The 22,170-nt window shown below is 47.9% G+C and overlaps 12 protein-coding genes across 12 annotated transcripts; 10 read left to right on the plus strand and 2 right to left on the minus strand. All coding sequences in view use genetic code 12, as the record gives it.

Annotated features, from left to right (window-relative positions):
- Nucleotides 1-404: 404 nt before the first annotated feature.
- Nucleotides 405-1,211, plus strand: LODBEIA_P31180 (uncharacterized protein; the record flags this gene model as incomplete). Its single annotated transcript, XM_066973193.1, has 1 exon — nucleotides 405-1,211. The coding sequence occupies one exon, from the start codon at nucleotides 405-407 to the stop codon at nucleotides 1,209-1,211; it is 807 nt and encodes a 268-aa protein (XP_066830056.1).
- An 18-nt stretch (nucleotides 1,212-1,229) lies between these two features.
- On the minus strand, nucleotides 1,230-3,332 carry LODBEIA_P31190 (uncharacterized protein; the record flags this gene model as incomplete). Its single annotated transcript, XM_066973194.1, has 1 exon — nucleotides 1,230-3,332. One exon carries the CDS (start codon nucleotides 3,330-3,332, stop codon nucleotides 1,230-1,232), a length of 2,103 nt encoding a protein of 700 aa, XP_066830057.1.
- Nucleotides 3,333-3,845: 513 nt separating this feature from the next.
- Nucleotides 3,846-4,535, plus strand: LODBEIA_P31200 (uncharacterized protein; the record flags this gene model as incomplete). Its single annotated transcript, XM_066973196.1, has 1 exon — nucleotides 3,846-4,535. One exon carries the CDS (start codon nucleotides 3,846-3,848, stop codon nucleotides 4,533-4,535), a length of 690 nt encoding a protein of 229 aa, XP_066830058.1.
- Nucleotides 4,536-4,621: 86 nt separating this feature from the next.
- Nucleotides 4,622-5,824, plus strand: LODBEIA_P31210 (uncharacterized protein; the record flags this gene model as incomplete). The annotated part of the gene is made up of 1 exon (XM_066973197.1): nucleotides 4,622-5,824. The coding sequence occupies one exon, from the start codon at nucleotides 4,622-4,624 to the stop codon at nucleotides 5,822-5,824; it is 1,203 nt and encodes a 400-aa protein (XP_066830059.1).
- Nucleotides 5,825-5,884: 60 nt separating this feature from the next.
- On the plus strand, nucleotides 5,885-6,985 carry LODBEIA_P31220 (uncharacterized protein; the record flags this gene model as incomplete). Its single annotated transcript, XM_066973198.1, has 1 exon — nucleotides 5,885-6,985. The coding sequence occupies one exon, from the start codon at nucleotides 5,885-5,887 to the stop codon at nucleotides 6,983-6,985; it is 1,101 nt and encodes a 366-aa protein (XP_066830060.1).
- A 38-nt stretch (nucleotides 6,986-7,023) lies between these two features.
- LODBEIA_P31230 (uncharacterized protein) lies at nucleotides 7,024-7,500 on the plus strand (the record flags this gene model as incomplete). Its single annotated transcript, XM_066973199.1, has 1 exon — nucleotides 7,024-7,500. One exon carries the CDS (start codon nucleotides 7,024-7,026, stop codon nucleotides 7,498-7,500), a length of 477 nt encoding a protein of 158 aa, XP_066830061.1.
- A 185-nt stretch (nucleotides 7,501-7,685) lies between these two features.
- LODBEIA_P31240 (uncharacterized protein) lies at nucleotides 7,686-9,779 on the plus strand (the record flags this gene model as incomplete). The annotated part of the gene is made up of 1 exon (XM_066973200.1): nucleotides 7,686-9,779. The coding sequence occupies one exon, from the start codon at nucleotides 7,686-7,688 to the stop codon at nucleotides 9,777-9,779; it is 2,094 nt and encodes a 697-aa protein (XP_066830062.1).
- Nucleotides 9,780-10,621: 842 nt separating this feature from the next.
- LODBEIA_P31250 (uncharacterized protein) lies at nucleotides 10,622-11,875 on the plus strand (the record flags this gene model as incomplete). The annotated part of the gene is made up of 1 exon (XM_066973201.1): nucleotides 10,622-11,875. The coding sequence occupies one exon, from the start codon at nucleotides 10,622-10,624 to the stop codon at nucleotides 11,873-11,875; it is 1,254 nt and encodes a 417-aa protein (XP_066830063.1).
- A 279-nt stretch (nucleotides 11,876-12,154) lies between these two features.
- LODBEIA_P31260 (uncharacterized protein) lies at nucleotides 12,155-12,439 on the minus strand (the record flags this gene model as incomplete). Its single annotated transcript, XM_066973202.1, has 1 exon — nucleotides 12,155-12,439. One exon carries the CDS (start codon nucleotides 12,437-12,439, stop codon nucleotides 12,155-12,157), a length of 285 nt encoding a protein of 94 aa, XP_066830064.1.
- A 185-nt stretch (nucleotides 12,440-12,624) lies between these two features.
- LODBEIA_P31270 (uncharacterized protein) lies at nucleotides 12,625-13,083 on the plus strand (the record flags this gene model as incomplete). The annotated part of the gene is made up of 1 exon (XM_066973203.1): nucleotides 12,625-13,083. One exon carries the CDS (start codon nucleotides 12,625-12,627, stop codon nucleotides 13,081-13,083), a length of 459 nt encoding a protein of 152 aa, XP_066830065.1.
- A 1,114-nt stretch (nucleotides 13,084-14,197) lies between these two features.
- LODBEIA_P31280 (uncharacterized protein) lies at nucleotides 14,198-18,976 on the plus strand (the record flags this gene model as incomplete). The annotated part of the gene is made up of 1 exon (XM_066973204.1): nucleotides 14,198-18,976. One exon carries the CDS (start codon nucleotides 14,198-14,200, stop codon nucleotides 18,974-18,976), a length of 4,779 nt encoding a protein of 1,592 aa, XP_066830066.1.
- A 770-nt stretch (nucleotides 18,977-19,746) lies between these two features.
- On the plus strand, nucleotides 19,747-20,661 carry LODBEIA_P31290 (uncharacterized protein; the record flags this gene model as incomplete). The annotated part of the gene is made up of 1 exon (XM_066973205.1): nucleotides 19,747-20,661. One exon carries the CDS (start codon nucleotides 19,747-19,749, stop codon nucleotides 20,659-20,661), a length of 915 nt encoding a protein of 304 aa, XP_066830067.1.
- Between the last annotated feature and the right edge of the window lie 1,509 nt (nucleotides 20,662-22,170).

The raw sequence follows: 22,170 nt of genomic DNA on the forward strand, positions 1-22,170 counted from the left end.
AAAAAAAAGTGTCAGCTCGACACCAAGGGATACGTTTATCCTGGACATAAGGCGGACTTGTACTGTAAAACAGCTGCGTGGAAGCCTCGGTGGAAGCTACTGGTTTGCTTAATTTGCATGGTGTTTGAACATCAACACCTATGGTCACGTGACATGGGCATACTCCAGGCCTGTGTCACTTGAAGGCCATCTTGCATTCACCAATGATGGAAAAAGCCAGGATAGACATCGTCCGAACTCACATCACCAACCACTCAACGTTGGTGTGTCACTTGCATCCAAGGTGTGCCCCCCCCCACCTGCCTTTGCTCAATCTCGGTCATCACGCTTATTTCCATTTTTTTTTTCCTCTTTCTCCATTTCGCATCGCATCACTCTCTCAACTGCAAAGATAAGCATTCATCATGGGTTGGCTCTGGGCAGACAAGACGGAAACCAAGTCCGCTCTGACACCTTCCGCTGCAAAGTCACTGGGATGCCCGGTCGATTACACATCGTTGAAATCTCTGAGTTCATCCAGGCCATCTGTTTGCCCCGTCCAACCAAGCAACAGCAACGATCAAGTGTTGAATCCCTTGAACAACATGCCCATGGCTATATCAAGCGAGCGAGCACCGGGCCAAAAGATCAAGTTGTCAACCGAGCGAACCATCTCCACGATCCCACGAGGCGAGTCGCTGGACCAAGGGCTCTGGGAGTATCCATCTCCACAGCAAATGCTCAACGCCATGCTCGCCAAGGGCAAAGGCGAGGGAATACCCGAGGATGCGGTGACGTCGATGGTGGAGGTCCACAACTTCCTCAACGAAGGCGCCTGGCAGCAGATCTTGGAGTGGGAAAACAAGTACACTAACGAAACAAAGGTCGAGCCGAGGTTGCAACAGTTTACAGGTAGACCGCACGATCTCTCGCCAAAGGCAAGAGTGTACTTGTGGTTAGGTGGGTTGTTCCCCGACACGTTCAACACGGTGCCACCGTTTGATAGACACGATTGGTACGTGTTGCGAAGCAAGGGGAGAAACCAGGGCTGGAAAAAAGTGAGGTATGTCATTGACTACTATGGCGCTCCCGATGATGAAGAAACGGGCATGCCGGCGTTTATGTTGGACACCCGTCCCGCGTTGGACGATGTGGCTAGTATACGTGATAGAATTGTCTCGTTTGCAGGGCCAGTGTGGAGAAAAGCCATGGGAGATGCAGATCAGTTTTAGTCTTTATATATAGCAGGATTAATTATTTACATGTTTCAGCAATTTTTGTGCTATAGCTGGCGGGAGCTCAACAAACTTGCTGACTCTGGAGAGCATCTTGACCATTTCCGGCACGTAGTCTGCATCGGGCAACTCGGCCATGTCAGCGAGAACGAGCGAGATCAACTTGTGGTTGCGTTTGCTTAGTAAGTAGTTGAGGATGAAGTAGTAGGTGAACCTGTTTGGTCTCACTCCAGGATCGTTCTTCATCCTCCTGTAGTACTCTAATGCGAGCGGCGTGTCTCTGGTGAGAAGATTTTTGATCATGATGTTCCAGATCCGCGCATCGTTGTTGATATTGGAGATGTAGTAATCGAAAATTTGCACTGCAATCGGGATATCCCCATGGGACAACTCCCCTTGCAACATCTTACTTTGAATGGCACTGGACCTGGGTTTTGTTTCCATCATGTGCTTGTAGAGCACTCTAGCAGCAACCATGTTCCCAGAGTCAACCAACCCGTTGAGCACCGCTGAAAGAGTGTGCTCGTTTTTGGTGGCGCCTTTCAAAGTGTGCAAGATCCCTTCAAAGCTCGGTGTTTTCCCCTTGTCAATGAGCGCATTGACATACGCGCCTACCAAGGTGGTCAACGAATGCACCGTCTCGGGAATGCCGTGCTCTTGCATAAACTCGTTGATGCCACGCACGGCTTTGTAGTTTTTCTTTTGCGCATAGTGGGACATGAACATGTTCAATACAGTGGCGCTAGGTTTGTAGTTGCCTTCTTTCATGTACTCGCGCATCCGGTGCTCGGCATCGTCAATCCGGTGGTTGAAAACGAGGCCGCACAAGACACCATCCTTTGCCGCGTTGCCGTTGAGTTGTGGGTGCTGTTTAATATGCTGTTCAGCAGAGTCAAAGTCATTGGCAATCGCAAAAGCGCTAACAATGCTGCCCAAAGTCTCCTCGTCAAAAGCCACTTTGCTTGCTTCTATAGTGGCCAACATCTTTTTAAAGTTACTCATAAACTCACGCTTTTGCTTTGCTGACGCTTTCGCGAATCTGTTGGGGTTGATTGTGGCGCGCAACACCACATTCCAAGCGCCAATCGATGGCTTGATTCCGGACTTGAGGATGTTTTGGAACATGTTAAACACGTCGTCGTACTCGTCAATGTAAAAGTATCGGTCCATCATGGCAACCAAGACCCGTTCATCGATCTTGATCCCTTGCTTGGATGAGACTTGCACAATCTCGGCGTATATACTGTCGAGCTCCCTTCTGTCACGCAATGAATATATTTTCTGAAGCATTTTGGCACTGTTGGGATTCACCTGCCCTAATCGAAACTCATCCAACACGCGTTTCAATTTCGCAAACTCTGGTTTGGAAAACACCTTGACCTCTTCAAGGGTCCGCTTTAACATATACACAGCTGGCACAGTGTCGTTGTTGGAAAATTTTTTGGCGTTCTCTTCTGAATAGGTGAGTCCTTCGCCCTCGCAGGCCATGACATATGCGTAGTAGCTCAAGTTGGGAAGATGGTACCCAGTGTACTTGGCTTCCCCGTCTTTAAGGCTCATCCCTACAAACACAGGTGAAGAGTTTTTGTACTCCAAGTACCTGGCCCATAGTTGCATCACCCTGTGGTACTGAGCGGGGTCTGGCTTATTCTGCAAGAGCGATATGGCAACTTCGGTAAAATGGTACTGGTGTGCAATCTGGTGCAGGGTGAGAAACTGCAACACCTCGTTGAGATCTTGTCCATTCTGCTTTGCTAGTTGGAACAACTCAATGCTCAAGGGAAGGAAAGCATTGTATAAGGCGATTTCCGGGATGTTTTCCTGTTTGCGTATCTCACGTAGAAAAGTGATTCCTTCCTCGAGAATGTCTTTTATTTCGTGGTAACCAGTTCCCGAGCTGATTGTCTCCTGGATTTGCTTGGTAATGTCTCTCAACTTGTGGTTCTCCACTCTTTTGGCAGCTGTTTTCGACGGATGAATGGGCGTGTTTGACGGCTCAACTGATTCCGACAGAGTGGTTGTTTGACTCCGGATTAGTCTCGGAGGCAAGGCTCTTACCCCTACACTCAGCAACACATGCCCGCGCAACAACGGTCTTGCTATTCGTCTGGGGATCATTTACGTTGATGGGAAGAGAAAACGTGCACTCTCTGGAGAAAATTTTGCAATTTTCACGAGTCGCGATTCGACACCAGGGTGGGTTCGTGAACACACTGTGGGTGTTTTTTTGAGAGCACTACAAATGGTTTCAGTTGCTGGAAGTGAATGTATTTTAAAAAACTGTATAAAACCCCTCGATGGTTGAGCCTGGGCAAATGTTAGCAAGTCTGTCAAAGACATTAGAGCACTACTTGTACATATCAGATAGATTTGAATAAACGGTTTTTATCATAAACAAAATATCAATTGAGCTGGGTTTATGCTATGGAGTCCTAACGACTCAGTATCATCATGAACAAGGTTGATAGAGATTTGTAACATACCAGGGATAGTAGCTGATTAAAACATGGTGGAAAGAAAGAAAAGAGTCGGTGAAGAAGGCTTGATTTTTTTTTTTCTTTGCTAGTACCTCTTCACTTTTGTTGCGCAGTTTATCAACACCTGCTAGGTGCCACCCACCACAACTACCAAATGACAAACCATGTCAATGACAAGTACAACATTGGCAATGCTCAAGAGACACCGCCAGATCTAGTGTTCTTTAACTACCATGAGTATTTAGTGTCGCAGCTGGGTGGTTCTGAACTGCCCGTGGTAGTCGTAAACCACTTTCCCAACCATTACAAAGACCAGTCATCCGTGTCGTTCAAGCACACGAGGGTTGTAAGAATACCACGTTGTTATGATATCCAGTGCTCGGACTTGATACCGCAGTTCTCTATATTCTACCCAGGGCAAGAGCCAGGGGCAATCAAATCAGAGGAAAGTAACTCGGTCATGGCCACGTTTGATCAGCATGAGTTTGGAGTTACATCTGAAATCTTGCAGCTCCGGCAACGCATATCGGAACAAGACTTGCTCAAACTTGTCACCACCATCAACTTCAAGTTGCAACTAGCCTTCAACCCGTTCTCAGTATGGACTCTTTGTGAAAACATTTGCAACGTCTTGACTGGCGGGTTATTCCTCCTGTTGATGAACTTTTGTCATTTGTACACTTACTCCAGGAGACAAGTTACCAAATTGGAAGCGTTTATCAGACATCAGAATGAACAGTTTCAAAAAGACGGAGTCGACTTGGTAATCACTTCACCAAGGAAAACAGCATATTTGTCAGTACGTGTAATCCTTCAAAGTCTATGGCGGCGCGCTAAATACTAACCAAAAATGAATATTTTTCGCAGTTGGATATACAAGTTTCCAACCTCATCCCCTCGTAACCTGTAGATACTTCAACCACCACCACGATGAAGCAAGTCATGAACGGTGTGTTTGCCATAAACAAACCCAGTGGGAGAACCTCAGCCAACATAATTGCAGAGTTACAAGAAATCTTCACCAAGTCGCAAGTGTTTGCCCTGGATATGCAAGCGATACGAGACAAGATGTCCTACGACTTGGGCCAGGACAAGAAGTGGAAAAACAAGGCCAAAAAGAAAATAGCCAACGCCAAGGTGAAAATCGGGCACGGGGGCGCGTTGGACCCTTTAGCGAGAGGGGTGTTGGTTGTTGGCGTTGGGCTAGGTACAAAGAAGCTACAGTACTACCTCACCGAGTGCCAAAAGACCTACGAAGCCAAGGCATTGCTTGGTATTGCCACGACAACGGGTGATTCAGAGGGACAGATTGTGTCTCAGAATGAAATAGCACATATAACACCAGACTCGGTTTTACACGCGGCGGAGAAATTTGTTGGCGACATTAAACAAACTCCACCGATTTTCTCCGCGTTGAAAGTGGACGGCAAGCCCTTGTATGAATACGCGAGAGAGGGGAAACCCATACCGAGGGATATCAAAGTGCGAGAGGTTAACGTGGGGCGTATCAAAGTGTGTGAGGAGGACCTCCTCACCACTGAACATGACTTTAAAAGATTGGAAAGCGAGTTGGATGAAAACGGCGTCGCAAAAGAACATGCGTTGATGAACAACCCCACGTTAAACGACTCGCCATTGTATTTTTCCAAACAGTACCTTGAGCAAACTGGGGGAGTGCCTCAAGAGTGCAAGCCACGGTTGTTGTCAGAGGACGAGAGCCATCCGGACAAATTGCCCATGTTCCATTTCACCGCCGATGTATCGTCAGGGACCTATATCCGGAGTTTAATCAGTGACATTGGCCGTGCAATGGACTCCTCTGCGTATATGGTGGATCTTGTTAGAACGAAGCAGTCGGAATGGGTTTTGGGTCGCAATGTGTTTGAGTTGGAGAACTTCCAAAGGGGTGATAGAGTGTGGGGCCCAGTGTTGAAAAAGGTCTTGGCTCATGGTGGTGAAGGGGTCGACTTGGCAAAGGAACTAGCCGAGGCTGAAAAGGAGACTCAAAGGGGGGTTGAAAACAAGGGCGATGAGGACTTTGACTTGGAATCGGAATTCGCCAAAGCTAAGCAAGCTCTGCATCGGGATAATGACGAGGGTGCCGAGGGATTCAAGAAGCGAAAATTGACCTAGGGCGGAAAAAAAAAAATGGTGCTGCGAAATATATAGAACCACTCTATAGACACCAACAAGATGATCCGTAAGCAACTAGCACGATTCGTTCATTCTCCAGCATTCAAGCACCATGCACGAACAACAGTAAACCCCGTTGACTTTAGACTAACTCCTCCAAGCAACGTTACCCCCAAGTCGGTGCTAGTTTTCTCGACACCGACGTGCCTACCCAACATCATTCAAGATGCCATCGATCTACACCAGACAAACAGACTACAGGTTGTTGTAGCGGGCATCGACACAATGGTTCCGTTTTCAAGTAGGAACGGTGTGAGTGAGTTGTGGCTTGAGCAGGAAATGAAAATCGGCACGTCGGTGCTACTTGAGGAAAAAGACGACATCAACAAACCGCCACGCGAAAGCGACGGGATCAACCCTGTCTCTGCGAGAAAAAACTGGAAGGACATCACCGGGAGCGTTAGTTTCAAGTTGAAGAATGAAATGGAGGCACGGGTTACTCTTGCAAACACCGTTTTCTCCTCGGGTTCAATCATCACCTTGTTTTACTTTGACTCGAAAATGGGCCTCTCGGGACAGCACTTGTGTGAGTTGAGCTTGGAGTTACCGCATGGCGTGATACCACGACACTCAAGAGCTATTGTCGAAGACCATTGGACTCCACTATACCCGAACGAGTCGTTCAAAATTACAAAATGCGTGGGTAATTTACTAAAACAGGTTGAGAACAAGCCAGCTGCCAAGTTTTTAGAAGAGAACAATCTGTTGATGAGCCTCAAGTCGAAAGATACAGAAGTGTATGTCAAGGTGAGGAAACAGGGCACCACCCACGTTGATAGATTCAAAGTGGTTGCAGGTGGCGGGGGATGGGGAGCTAAAGCTGACATAATCGCGCTATCAGCGGAGGCACAACCCAGTGTAGGTGACTTGATAGAGTTCTACATGGTGACTCCCCAGCACCGGTTCCAGCCGCAACACGATGTTTCGAAATACCACGACTGTTTCGCACTCCAGAGCAGCTACGAGGAGACGTCGTATGGGTCACGTCTCGCACAAGAGCAGGTGTTTGAAAATGCGTTTGGGTGCGGCAGTGAAAAGGGGTTCTTTTGGAACGGGGTGGGGCATGTGTCCCCCGGAGAAACAGTGTTTGTAAAAATGTAACAACCCACAGTTGCTTTTCTTCTCTCTCAATTTTCCGAATGCCAATCAAATACATCAAGGGCGACTTGTTTAGCCATACAGCCCGTAAACCGTGTATACTAGCACACGCTTGCAACACTGGCGGAAGCTGGGGCGGCGGGATCGCAGCTGTGTTTAGACGCAAGTTTCCTCACGCTAATCAACAGTACAGCGAATACTGCCACGGGAATCGAAACTTGCTCGGAACCTCGTTGTTGTTGAAAGGTGATGATTTTGACAAGAATAGGATCTACATTGCCTGTTTGTTCACCAGTGACTTTCAGCAGACACCAGAGGAGATTGTGGCGCTCACGGATGAGGCAGTGCATGATCTCGTTGGTCAATTAAAGGCAATCGACGTTGAAACAGACAACGGCAAAGCTGTCATCAACATGCCAAAGATCAACGCGGGGATATTCGGAGTGCCATGGCAAGACACCGAAGCAGTTCTTGCAAAGTATACAGACTTGCAGATCAATGTATACGTCATGGACTAACACCAGTTGTTTCCGGCGTGAGATCACATCGGTCAACGGTGTTCGTTAGCTGTAGGTCGTGTGTACCGGTGAAAAACTTGTTGCCGGTGCCACCAAGATGAAAACTACAACTTGTAAATATTTAATATACAGATTGTTATCGCCCTACTCCAAAACTGTCCAACCTCACTCCGCCATTATCAATCATGGATGAGGGCTTGATTGCTACAATCAACAAGTTGCAGGATGCTTTGGCTCCATTGGGCGGCGGCTCGCAGTCACCAGTCGACTTGCCTCAGATCACCGTTGTGGGATCGCAATCCTCGGGCAAATCTTCAGTGTTGGAGAACATTGTAGGGAGAGACTTTCTTCCACGAGGCACGGGTATTGTCACTAGAAGACCGTTGGTTTTGCAGTTGACCAATAGAAGAGCCACCCCTAAAAACAAACAAGAGCTACTCGATATCGAAGCGAATGAAGGCGGCGGGCAGAAGGAAGACAACCCTGACGAGTGGGGGGAGTTTTTGCATCTCCCAGGTAAAAAGTTTTACAACTTTGAAGACATCAGGACTGAAATTGTGCGTGAAACGGACGCCAAGACCGGTAAGAACTTGGGTATCTCGCCCGTGCCCATCAATTTGAGAATCTACTCGCCCCACGTGTTGACATTGACGTTGGTGGACTTGCCCGGTTTGACAAAAGTGCCCGTTGGAGACCAGCCAAAGGATATTGAGAAGCAAATCAGAGACATGATTATGAAGTTTATTTCCAAGCCCAACGCCATCATCTTGTCGGTAAACGCGGCAAACACGGATTTGGCCAACTCGGACGGGTTGAAGTTGGCCAGGGAGGTTGACCCTGAGGGCTCGCGTACTATTGGTGTCTTGACCAAAGTCGACTTGATGGACCAAGGCACCGACGTTATTGATATCTTGGCTGGAAGGGTGATTCCGTTGAGATTTGGCTATGTGCCAGTCATCAACAGAGGGCAAAAGGACATTGAAACGAAAAAGACCATTCGACAAGCGTTGGCTAATGAGGCCAATTTCTTTGAAAACCACCCTTCCTACAGAGCCAAGGCCCAGTTCTGCGGCACGCCCTATCTTGCCAAGAAATTGAACGGCATCTTGCTCCACCACATCAAGAGCACGTTGCCGGATATCAAAATGAAGATTGAGCACTCGTTGAAAAAGTACCTGAACGAGTTGAGTTTGTTGGGACCCGAGATGGCAGAGTCGCCCGCGTCCATTGCGTTGAGCATGATTACAAACTTTACCAAGGACTACACGGGGATCTTGGATGGTGAGTCGAAGGAGTTGAGCTCGCAAGAGTTGAGCGGCGGCGCGCGGATCTCGTTTGTGTTTCATGAAATCTACAAAAACGGGATCAATGCGTTGGACCCGTTTGACCAGATCAGAGACGCCGATATCAGAACAATCTTGCACAACACCTCGGGTTCGGCTCCGTCGTTGTTTGTGGGCACTGCTGCGTTTACAGTTTTGGTTAAGCAGCAAATCAAGAGAATGGAGGAGCCATCGATTCGATGCATCAATTTGATCTTTGACGAGTTGGTTCGCATCTTGTCGCAAATCATTAACCAACCGCAATACACTAGATACCCTGCGTTGAAGGAACAGTTGTCCAACCATTTCATCCAGTACCTAAGAGAAGCGTTGGTGCCAACAAATGAGTTTGTCACTGACTTGATCAAGTCCGAGGAAACGTATGTCAACACAGCACACCCTGACTTGTTGACCGGAACCCAAGCTATGGCGTTTGTAGAGGAGAAGTTCCACCCAAAGCCTCAAGTGCAAGTTGATCCAAAGACTGGGAAACCGGTGCCACAGCAGCAACAACAACAACAACAACCACAACACCCACAACACCCAGCAAACTCTGCCAGGCCGGAGGAGTCATCAAATGGATTCTTTGGTGGCTTTTTCTCTTCCAAGAACAAAAAGAGATTGCAGCAGATGGAGGCCCCGCCACCGGTGTTGAGAGCAACGGGTACAATGACCGAGAGAGAAACCATGGAGACAGAAGTGATCAAATTGTTGATCTCATCGTACTATAATATTGTCAAGAGAACAGTCGCTGACATCGTCCCCAAGGCGATCATGTTGAAATTGATCAACAAGTCCAAGGACGAGATCCAGAAGGAGTTGTTGGAGAAAATGTACAGCAACCCTGAGTTGCCCGACTTGGTCAAGGAGAATGAACTCACTGTGCAGAAGAGAAAAGAGTGTATTAGAATGGTTGAGGTGTTGCGAAATGCAAGCGAAATCGTGGCAAGTGTTTAGATTAAACAGATGCAGTGTAACCAATGAAATAGAGTATTCTTGTTTCCTTTTGAGGCCAATGGAGATAACGGTCGTGCGACCATTGAGGCTGGTGGCGTTTGCAAACTCGTCCATTGTGCAACAGAGCAATTTCTTAAGATCACCCTGTGCAGTGTGTTTGCCCTTGTCCCGTTCACGTTGTACGCAGCTTTGCTGTTACCACCACTGCGCAGAATAGAGTCACTTTTTCTCTGTTTTTTTTTTTTTTTTTTTTTTTCACCACGCCTGCAGTAACGTTGCGCAATAATAGAGCTGAGATTTTTCTTCTTTTTTTTTTTACAACCAATTCACCCATTCATCCCCAAAGCAATCACCAAAACTCCCCCCGTTTATCTTTTCGTCCGAGTTTTAGTATTGAATAATAGAGAGCTCCTGGTTAGAACTCAGCACAGGCCGCATCGTCCCTTTCATAAATTTTGCAGCGAAAAAGACTTTTCAAGCCATCGTCGTCTCGTGTCAAACAAAACAGGAGCTGTTACTTCAAGTCGATTTCAAAAACAAAGTCTTTTTGAGTCCTTGTTGAAGTCTCCGTGAAAAGTGCTTATATGCCAAAGAAACCACTACGAAAAAGCCTATTTTTTATCAATAGATTGATCGAGCCCGGGTAACGCCGAAAATATAAAGTACTACCAGAGCAAGTGCAACTCTTACAATCACACCTACGCCGATCGTGTCGTTCAAATTCTTACCTGAGAAACACCGCTGACATCAAAAAAGCAACCCACCTCCACAGTTTACCAATTGGAACGTTTCTTGCTACTTCTCCGTTTCAATAAGCGAACCCCACAAGAGTAAGTTTCGCTATGGCCACTCCTGCTTGCCCCGAACCGTTTGTCGACCATGAACTATCGATCAACTTAGACTCCACGTTTGCCTTTGAAGGTCCAGAAAAGTTGTTGGAGATTTGGTTTTGGAAGTCGGAGAGTGTCTTGCCCGAGAGCGCACCAGTGGGAGGTTTGCGCTCTATCGCGAGAGAGTCTTGGGCCAAGATGTTGGACTTGGTCAGCTGCAAGATCTTGTCCATGAAATCGTCCAGGTACATGGACGCGTACTTGTTGAGTGAATCGTCGTTGTTTGTGTTCCCACACAAGTTGATCTTGAAAACGTGCGGTACCACCACTACGCTAGCATGCTTGGAGGAGTTGTTCACAATGGCGCAGTCCATCTGCGCAATGGGCAGCAAGGAAATCTACCGAGTCTTCTACTCAAGAAGATCTTTCATGTTCCCCGAGAAACAGATCCACGTGCACAAGGACTGGAAACACGAGGTGTCGTTGTTGAACCAGCACTTTAGCTTGGGCAAGTCCTACGTCGTGGGCAACTTTGACAGCGACGACCATTGGTATCTTTATGTAGGAGGAGAAGAGCAAGACCACCCTCTGGCTGGCAGCAGCGCAGACCAGACTTTTGAAATATTGATGACTGAGTTGGACCCGGAGTGTGCGTCCAAGTTTATCTACTCGAGAAAACCAGGTGACGATATTGGCGAGCAGGATGATTTGGGACACGAGCTAGGCTGGGAAACCATGATGGAGACAGAGTTGGACACGGTTTTCCAATCGCCAAGGGTCAATACTCATTTGCCTTCGCCTTCGTTGTCGGACGTTTCCGAAGACGAGGACTGCATGGATTGCAAGACTGACGACAACTGCCTCCAGGCTAGCGCCAATTTTGAGTTCATCAACGATGCCTTTGCATTTACTCCCTGTGGCTACTCTTCCAACTCCATCTGTTCCAACGTTGCCGGTGGGTACTACTACACGCTCCACATAACTCCCGAGTCGGGCTGGAGCTACGCGTCGTTTGAAACCAACTACCCCTTTAACGAAACAGTGGACGTGATCACAGTCTTGACCAAAGTGTTGAAGATTTTCAAGCCAAAGAAGTTTTCCTTGACCTTGATTGAGGAGATTTCGGATGAGCAGCACTTGACTGGAAAGCAGTTGGTTGGGTGCGACTTGATCTTGAAGGAATTGGGCTACAAAAGGAATGAAAAGGCGGTGTACGATTTGAAAAATGAGTACAACTTGTTGTACATGAATTTTCGAAGTGGATAGGTTAGTGTATAGAGGAGATGTCATTTACATGTGAAAGTATTTTGGCAAATTTTGTTGCGAAAATGCTATAAAAAGTATCACTATCCCATTCTGACTCAGCACCATGATATCGCGCCCCTTAGGAGAAGGATGCGTGAGAATAAAGACTTTTACACAGCTACCGCTGGTTTAATGGGGACAGACCATTGCAATTGTTCTCTCTTTTCCCTTCAGTCTCATTCTGGTGCTACAGTGTCAGCTCACGCATTGCCAGTGCCAAGTAAACCATACCCAGTTGACTCAATCTCGCTCATTCTGGCCTCGCTGCTCCTGTTGCATCTTCTTTTGTATCCTCGACTTTGCCTCCGGAGTTAGCTCTAAAGTTGCAGAGTCCAGAACAGTCATCTTGACTGGGACTTTCTCCCTTTGCCTGCGCTCGACTTCCTCGGGAGAGTGTGGTTCGTATTTGACAAACTGGAAATCAGAGCCAACTTTGTGCGCGGCATAGACTCCAACAAGTACTGCGATGGTGCCCACGATAAACTTGTGGGACATTGGCGACCCCTGACCCATGCTTTGCCTCATTAGTGACGTGAGTGGGGCTAGCAACAGCTTCGAGGGAAATCTTCACTCTTGACCTATTGGCCGATTTTGACAGCGCTTGCACGACTTTGTACAAACGAGGGCGAGCAAGGTGATAACAGAGAGGGAAAATCACCAACCACTGGTGTCTTTTTTGACACCCAATTTTACAGCCTCCACACTAATTAATGGCTGCACTTCCCAAACGAATCCTCAAGGAGACCGAGCGGTTAGTAAGTGACCCAGTCCCGGGGATCACCGCGACGCCAAGCGAAGACAACCTTCGATACTTTGAAGTGACAATCGACGGGCCGAGCCAGTCCCCCTACGCTGAAGGAGTGTTCCACCTCGAGCTCTATTTACCTGACGACTACCCCATGTGTGCCCCAAAAGTGCGCTTTTTGACCAAGATCTACCATCCCAATATCGACAAGTTGGGGAGAATATGTTTAGACGTGCTCAAGGACAACTGGTCGCCGGCATTGCAGATCAGAACCATCTTGTTGAGCATACAGGCCTTGTTGGGCGCACCAAACCCGGACGACCCTTTGGCGAATGATGTTGCCGAAGACTGGAAGCGGGACGAAAAGAAGGCCGTCGAAGTGGCAAAGGAATGGACTGCCAAATACGCGACGAGAAAGGAATGAGCTGTTTACAAGGCATGGGAACTACACCAGAGGGTTTTTTTTTTTTTTAGATAATGAATGATGATCTTTTATCATATGTGTGTGGACAGAACTAGTCGTTGTACCGTATACTGCTACGAGTAAGTTCACCTATTAATAGTAGTCTCAACAATAAGATTTTGAGATCTGGCGGGTCTGCTTCGCAGGGCTTGTTTACAACCTCATATTCGGGTGGCCACCACAGGCCTGTCGAGGGTAAATGTATCCAGGTGATGGAGAACAAACTCAACCCAACGCGTCGTTTGTTAACCAAACACGGCCGTTGCTCCCAGCCCCGAATCTGAACTAACCGATCCCGAACATTCTTGAAAAAAAAAAACAAAAAGAAAATAGAGAATCTCGGACTCTTTTGTGGTGGTTAACTCCACCAATGAGAACAAGACAGTCCACTTATGGTCGTGATCACATACAGATCCCATAACCTAGCTATTGTCCCGATGCTATGGTCTCAGTATAAACACCGCATATCCTGGTGAAAACGGAATTTCCACGAATGCAGTTTTGATATTGACCGAAAGAGAAAGCGGCAATAAAAAAAAAAAAAAAAGAAAAGGAAAAGCGAACTCTTCGTGCCGCAGGTTCCCGGTTAGAAATGACGTTGGTCAGATGCCCACACCACGCAGCCCCCTTGCTACTTCACGGGCAGGCGATGTGCAGTCAAGGACCATCCACTAAGCAAAAGCAACTGCTCTGGTAGACTGAAAAGCGCCTGAAGGCCAGGTAGTAAGATGGCTGACAAGAGGAAGGGGGTCTCTCAGTCAAACCCCGTAATCATGTCAACCCGTAATGAAATTTTAATCTTTTTTTTTTTTTCTTTTAATATTTTATATTTCGGGCTTTATTAAAAGAATCGTGTTTCTCTGAAAAAGGTCAAGGGCCTGGCTTTTTTTTTTACAACCAAACCGGTGAATCCAAGATCTGTTGTTTGTATTGCTGAGGTTGACTTTCGAAAGTCAAACGCGCTGCTTCACATTCACCTACTGGTATCTTTTCACTGCCAGATCTCACCTAAGATCCGGATCGGATGGAAAGATTGCGAAAATACCGCAGACCCATTGAGTAGAATTACAGCACCATGGTGAGTCGTGATAAAAGCAGGGCACAGACGAGTCCCTTTAGTGATCACAGCGCCGAGTTGGAAGACGATGATGGCTCAATCTTGAAATCACCGTTGGAAGCGCACTTTGACAAGGGCCGTTTGTCGTACCACGGCTCGGCCAGCCTGGCCAACCACGACTCATACTCTGATGATTCCATGCCACCCACGCCAAAGCTTGCCGCAGACTCATTCGACAACGGGAAAAGCTCTCGTTTGAAGTTTCAATTGGGGTCCAACCAAACACCCCCCTCGTCGTCGTCTTCGTCGTCGGTTTCCCCGTCAAAGCACCGGTTTTCCAAATCGCCAAAGTCTCCCTTTTTGGACGACGTGATATTGGAGGATGAAGTGTACCAGAAACCCAAGGCGGAGGAAGCTGAAAACACAGCAGAGGTGTCGGGACTGCATGAAGACTTGGCCACCAGAAGACACCGGTGGGGCACGTTCAGAGACAAAAACGGGAGACCCGATCTGGCCAAAACAGGCGTGGGCCGGTCCAGGACCTTGAACAAGATACTACATCCACACCGCAACGACAAGGGGCACCACCACCGACTGTTGAAAGGGAGGATCAAGTCCATCAGGAAACCAAACACTCACTCGATTGACTTCCCCGAGCTCCACCACCGTGACTCGGACTCTGACAGCAACAAAGACGCGCCGGAAGGGGATTCTAAAAACAGAAAGCTGGAGAAGCGCACAGTGGTGTTCAACAGAGAGCTCCCTGAACAGTTTACAGACATGGAGACGGGCAAGCCAAACACCAACTACCCCAGGAACAAGATCAGAACGACAAAGTACACCCCACTCACGTTCTTACCGAAAAACATATTCAACCAGTTTTTCCACAACATTGCCAATATTTATTTCCTTGCGTTGATTATCTTGGGTGCGTTCCAGATCTTTGGTGTCCCCTCACCGTCAATGGCGGCGGTGCCGTTGATTGTCATTGTCATTATCACCGCGATAAAGGACGCCGTAGAGGACTCCAGGAGGACAATCACGGACTTGGAAGTGAACAACCAGCATACGCATATTTTGGAACAAGTGCATGACTCGGACTACCACTATGAAAACCGAAACGTGAATGATGAAAAAGTGTCTCTCTGGAGGAGGTTCAAAAAGTGGAACACAAAGTTGTTGGTCAAGTTCTGGGGAGCACTGAAGAGCAGCCTCACAAAGGAAGGAAGGGCGAATAGAGCGAGGGAAAAGCACAACCGTGAAAACAACATCCAGGAGGGAGAAGCACGAAAGTCGTTTGAAAGTGATGTTGTCACTCCGCGAAACTCGATTGATCCGTTTGGCGAAACCATTCGACAATCGTTTCACAAACCACGGTCCTCGGGACAGGCACAACCAAAGACTCTAAAATTTGTTCGCAAGTGCTGGAAAGATGTCAGAGTGGGGGACCTCTTGCGTATCTACAACAACGACGAGGTCCCCGCCGATGTGGTGATTCTATCCACGAGTGACGACGACAACTGTTGCTTTGTCGAGACAAAGAACCTCGATGGGGAGACAAACCTCAAGGTCAAACAAGCATTAAAGTACTCTTCAGTCGATGACAAAATCACCAAAGCCGACGACTTGATCGACAAGTCGTTCCAAATTGACTCAGAGGGCCCGCATGCAAACCTCTACTCATACGAGGGCAACTTGAAATACACTGCTCGCAACGGGCACCCACTAGAGGAGCCCGTCACTATCAACAACTTGCTTCTACGTGGATGCTCTTTGAGAAACACCAAATGGGTTATTGGGATAGTGGTGTTTACCGGAGACGACACCAAGATCATGCTCAACGCCGGGGTCACGCCAACAAAGCAATCGCGCATGTCCAAGGAGTTGAACTACTATGTCTTGTTGAACTTTCTCTTGTTGTTTATCATTTGTTTCGTCTCGGGCTTAGTCAATGGGTTGTATTATAGGAAAACAGGGACGTCGCGGGACTACTTTGAGTTTGGCACCATTGCGGGCACCCCCGCGCTCAACGGGCTCGTGGGGTTCTTTGTCGCGGTGATATTGTACCAGTCATTGGTTCCCATCTCGTTGTACATCACCATTGAAATTATTAAAACGGCGCAGGCGTTTTTCATATACTCCGACGTGGGGATGTACTATCCAAAGTTGGATTTCCCGTGCACCCCGAAATCGTGGTCCATTAGTGACGACTTGGGCCAGATTGAGTATATATTTAGTGACAAGACGGGGACATTGACGCAAAACGTGATGGAGTTTAAAAAGTGTACGATAAACGGTGTCTCGTATGGCCGTGCGTATACAGAGGCGTTGGCAGGGTTGAGAAAACGTCAAGGTGTGGATGTTGAAGCCGAGGCAGCGCATGAACGTGCGATGATTGCAGAGGATAAAGTGGAGATGGTTGACAAGTTGCGCGGGTTGCTCAAAAGCACCACCTACGATGACGAAATCACGTTTGTTTCGCTGAAGTTTGTTGACGATCTCTTGGGTGCTGCGGGTGAAGACCAACAGGAGGCTGGCTACCATTTCATGTTGGCGTTGGCATTGTGCCACTCGGTCTTGGCCGAGCAGAGCGAAAAGAACCCGCACAAGTTGGTGTTGAAAGCGCAATCCCCCGATGAGGCCGCGCTAGTGGGCACTGCCCGCTCCTTGGGGTTCAATTTCAAAGGCACCACGAAAAAGGGCTTTTTGGTGGACGAGTTTGGCACGTGCAAGGAGTACCAGGTGTTGAACACGTTGGAGTTTAACTCCACAAGAAAGAGAATGAGCACTATTATCAAGATACCGAGTGACCCGCCCAGGGCGTTGTTGCTCTGCAAAGGTGCAGATAGCATTATTTATGAGCGGTTGTCCAAGACCGAGAACGACCCGGAGATGCTCGAGGCCACTGCTAGGGACCTTGAGGAGTACGCCACGGAGGGGTTGCGGACATTGTGCATTGCCGAGCGAGAGTTGACGTGGGAGCAGTACACCGAGTGGAACAAACGGCACCAGGTGGCGGCGTCCTCGTTGGAGGATAGAGAGGGCAAGATGGAACAAGTGGCGGACGCTATCGAGCAGGAGTTGGTGTTGCTTGGGGGTACCGCGATTGAAGACCGGTTACAAGATGGGGTCCCCGATGCCATCTCGTTATTGGCCGAGGCCGGGATCAAGTTGTGGGTCTTGACTGGCGACAAGGTCGAGACTGCGATCAACATTGGCTTTTCGTGTAATTTATTGGGCAACGAGATGGACTTGCTCGTGATCAAAACTGCTTATTCTAGCGAGGAAACAGAAAAGATGGGCCTCGAGCTAGGCTTTGGCAACGCCGAGGCGCAAATCATCGACAATGTTATCAGCTTTTACTTGAACCGCCACTTCAACATGGAAGGCACCATCGACGAGCAAGAGGCTGCCATTGGTGATCACACTGCTCCAGATGCCCGGTTTGGCGTGGTTATTGACGGGGACGCATTAAAGCTTGCCTTGATGAACCGCGACACCAAACGGAAATTCCTCTTGCTCTGCAAAAAATGCAGAGCCGTGTTGTGCTGCCGGGTGTCGCCCGCACAGAAAGCCGCAGTGGTCAAGCTAGTCAAGGACACGTTGGATGTCATGACCTTGGCGATTGGAGACGGGTCCAACGACGTGGCCATGATTCAAGCCGCGGATGTCGGTGTGGGGATCGCGGGAGAAGAAGGCCGGCAAGCGGTGATGTCCTCTGATTATGCGTTTGGCCAGTTTCGGTTCCTCGCGCGGTTGTTGCTCACCCACGGCCGGTGGTCCTACAAACGCTTCAGCGAAATGATCCCGTCGTTCTTCTACAAAAACATCATCTTCAACATAGCCTTGTTCTGGTACGGGATCTACTGCGACTTTGACGGGACGTACTTGTTTGAGTTTACCTATCTCATGTTCTACAACTTGGCATTCACGTCGCTTCCCGTCATCTTCATGGGCATCTTTGACCAAGACGTGAGCGCAAAAGTGAGTCTCCTTGTGCCGCAACTATACCGCTCGGGTATTTTGAGAAACGAAATGAGCGATTTAAAGTTTTACATTTACTGTCTTGACGGAATATACCAGAGTGCCATTTCCTTCTTTTTCCCTTACTTGATGTACAAGACGCTGTTTCCTGGGGAGAACGGGAAACCGGTCGACCATAGGTTCTGGGTCGGGGTGCCTGTTACAGTCATTGCATGCACAAGTTGCAACTTGTACTTGCTTTTCCACCAACGTCGGTGGGACTGGCTCAGCTCGCTAATCATTGGCATCTCGATCCTCATTGTGTTTATCTGGACGGGGCTCTGGTCGTCGTCGGAGTACTCGTCGCAGGAGTTCTACAAGGCGGCGGCGCAAGTGTTTGGCATGACCGCGTTCTGGGCGGTCATCTTCATTGGAATCTTGGTGTGCCTACTTCCAAGGTTCTTCTATGACATTTTACAGAAATTGTACTTTCCCAAGGACGAAGACATCATCAGGGAGTGCGTGCAAAGAGGCGATTTCGACCCGTACCCTGCCAACTATGACCCAACAGACCCCGATAGGCCAAAGATCAGCGCCTACTCAAGCGCAGTGGTCAACCGGATGAGCATGGACCATCGCGTCTCCGACGATAGGGTCGACATGAGCAACCAGGCCACGACGCCGCACACGCCACCACCGGGGTTCCTCGCTCAAATGCGAAGGAAAAGCAAGAGCTTCCGCCACCACTCCGACTTGCTGACGGAAACCATCCAAATGGAGGTATTTGATGAAAACCAGAGACGCATTTCAATGATTAGCGAGAGAAATAGATAGACAGTGTAGATTATAGAAAACTAACAGTTGATGAGATGGAGCGAGAAAAGATTAATGGCGCGTGTCGAGGCGCACTGGCTCTTTGGCTCAAATTTTTCAGGTGGAAAATACCACAAAATCGAGCGATGGGAATGGGGAGAAAGTGAGCGAATGAAGTGAGGTTCAATTGGGCACTGGCATTGGCATTGGGATGTGCGCTGCTTGGAGGGGTCAGCAGGGACACATAGGATGGGGAGGGAGTCACCAGTACCGAGCCGTTGCGTTGGCCCAGGTCTAACAATTTTCTCTCCCTCTATATAGGTGGCACTAATTGGCCAATAAAAACCGTGCATTGTCAGTTCCTACATGAATTTTTTTTTATTCCGTAAATCACCGCGATAACCAGAAAGTCGTGTGTCACGGCGCCAGCTCTAGCTACAAAAGTGCCAACAACACGGGTCTTTGAGTCGGGAGTCCTCCTCGTTAAGCCGTTGGTGGTTGATCCATCATCATTGGCATAGTATTCACATTATCCAGCATGACCTCCCGACTCAAACGACACCAATAACACCGTTGTTGCATAAAAAAAAACAGAAATATACAAAAATAAAAAACTTTTTATCAGAAAATTATTCGCTCAACTCTATTGCAGTTTCTGAAAGAGAAAAAGTTTTTCCTTATAAAATGTCGAAAACTTTTCCTGATTCCTGTTCCTCTTTTTTACACACTCTTCTTTTTTTTCTCCCCTTTTATTTCACCCAAGCAACCCCGTTTACATATTCAATACTACAATGGCAGCTGAAAAGAGTAACTTCTTAGTCGATTTCCTTATGGGAGGTGTCTCCGCCGCAATCTCCAAGACTGCCGCAGCACCAATTGAGAGAGTCAAGTTGTTGATTCAGAATCAAGATGAGATGTTGAAGCAAGGTAGATTGTCCCACCCATACACTGGTATCGGGGACTGTTTCAGAAGAACGGCCGCAGATGAAGGTCTCATTGCCTTTTGGAGAGGTAACACCGCCAATGTTATCAGATACTTCCCAACACAAGCTTTGAACTTTGCTTTCAAGGACAAGTTCAAGGCCATGTTTGGTTTCAAGAAAGATGAGGGTTACTGGACCTGGTTTGCAGGTAACTTGGCCTCTGGTGGTTTGGCCGGTGCCACTTCGTTGGCCTTTGTCTACTCCTTGGACTATGCCAGAACCAGGTTGGCCAACGACGCCAAGTCTGCTAAAGGCGACGGTAAAGGTAGAGAGTTTAACGGTTTGATTGATGTTTACAAGAAGACCTTGGCTTCCGACGGTATTGCCGGTCTTTACAGAGGTTTCGGTCCTTCCGTTGTTGGTATCATTGTCTACAGAGGTCTCTACTTTGGTCTCTACGATTCGTTGAAACCAGTTGTCTTGGTTGGTCCATTGCAAGGCTCGTTCTTGGCCTCGTTCCTCTTGGGTTGGGCCGTCACCACCGGTGCCTCTACTGCTTCGTACCCATTGGATACCGTTAGAAGACGTATGATGATGACCTCAGGTCAAGCCGTCAAGTACAACGGTGCTCTCGACTGTGCTAGAAAGGTTATTGCCGCTGAAGGTGTCAAGTCTCTTTTCAAGGGCTGCGGTGCTAACATCTTGAGAGGTGTTGCCGGTGCCGGTGTCATTTCCTTGTACGATCAATTGCAAGTTATCATGTTTGGAAAGAAGTTCAAGTAAATTTTATATAGTTAGATAGAATACTGATTTCTATAAGCCAGTGGAAACTCTGAAAAGCCTTGGATGGTTCACGCGAGAGGTGTCAAGCGAAACGTTAATGCCGATGGACACAAAGTCATGGCAAATAACCTCTATTCCCGAGTCAATGAAGGTGTCACGTAGCCAAACAATAAGGTTGTCACGTGAGTTAGTAGACTCTCATTGATGGTGGCTGCTCTTGCTCCGTAAATTTTCAAAGATAGGGCCTGTACCGGAAGAAATTTCATAAAGCATGACTTCCTCTGGTGATGTAAGTTGTCAGGTAGAATTGGTTGTGAAATTGGGCCTTGATGCTGAGCAGACAACTGAGTGAGCAGATGAAGCTCAATTATATAGTGTCAATAGAGGAGAGAAAAGCCATGTTTTCGTCACTATGAAATGTTCCAGTTTCGTTTTCATGGCTACCACTGGTTTACTGTGAAGTCACGTGCGCGCACACTCAACTCTGGGCGTTGTTAAAACTCTTCAGGAAACATCTTTTTCCCAGTGTGAGGTTATTTTGTTCCACTTGTCCATTAACGCGTCAAACGGGGGTAGTGTCGACTCTGTTTCACGTTGTTTAAACGTTTGAATAACAAGAAATAGGGGCAGTTATTGATTGTCTTTTCCAACAACCGTGTGTGGGGTAACCCTCACTTTTGTAATTGTCGGGGAGCTTTTCAAGATGGCCTTTGCAGAATGCGCTTGTCGTAGCATGCCCCACCGCAGATCATGAGCGGCTCCCCTCATCTCTTGAGTGTGCTCTTTTTACAACTCCCCCATCCGCCCCGCTCTCTCTTCGAGAAGGACGTATCTCCGAGTCTAAAACTTACCCCTCGTGAACGCAACACCGACGACTGTTGGTGATAATGCCTGAGCTTTGAAACATATGTTCCCTGATTCAGTGCTTGCGCACCTTTACTGGATTTTGAAAGAGTTTGACCCGGACTTTGGTGTCACCACGAGCAAGGAGGTTCCGCAAGTGATGTTGCCTTTGCTCATCTCAATCTCAAACAGTTCCGCACTTTACAATCCCAACAAATTTTTGAAACCACTGCCGAGCACTTGCAAACATGGTGGTACGCACCAAGACTTATGTCTGACCCTCACCAATAAGCCTCTGCTGATCGGTCAAGAGGATTGTGGATCGATCGGCACACAGCACAAAGCACCGTTGGAGTTGTCCAGAACCAACCATCCCTTGTTCAAAGCAGTACGATGGTTTCGAACTCTCTCGAAACTCCGACACAATCGTTTCCAAGGTTATCTCCTAAGCGACGAGTGCAAAGTAGCAATTTGGTTGACCTTCCACAACCACTATTGCTCTGAGACGCGTACTATCATGTACCATCGTCAAAAACTGAGCAAGTGAATAGATGACTGAATAGGAAAGTGGAGTAAAACATTCTCTCTTGCCAATCGCTAATGGTTCATAACCGTCATGTATCGTGACGGCATGCTAAAACTGTTTAGTCAATGAAAAAAGAAGGG

The sequence above is a fragment of the Lodderomyces beijingensis genome (assembly GCF_963989305.1).
Source record: "Lodderomyces beijingensis strain CBS 14171 genome assembly, chromosome: 4".
Classification (NCBI taxonomy): Eukaryota; Fungi; Ascomycota; class Pichiomycetes; order Serinales; family Debaryomycetaceae; genus Lodderomyces; species Lodderomyces beijingensis.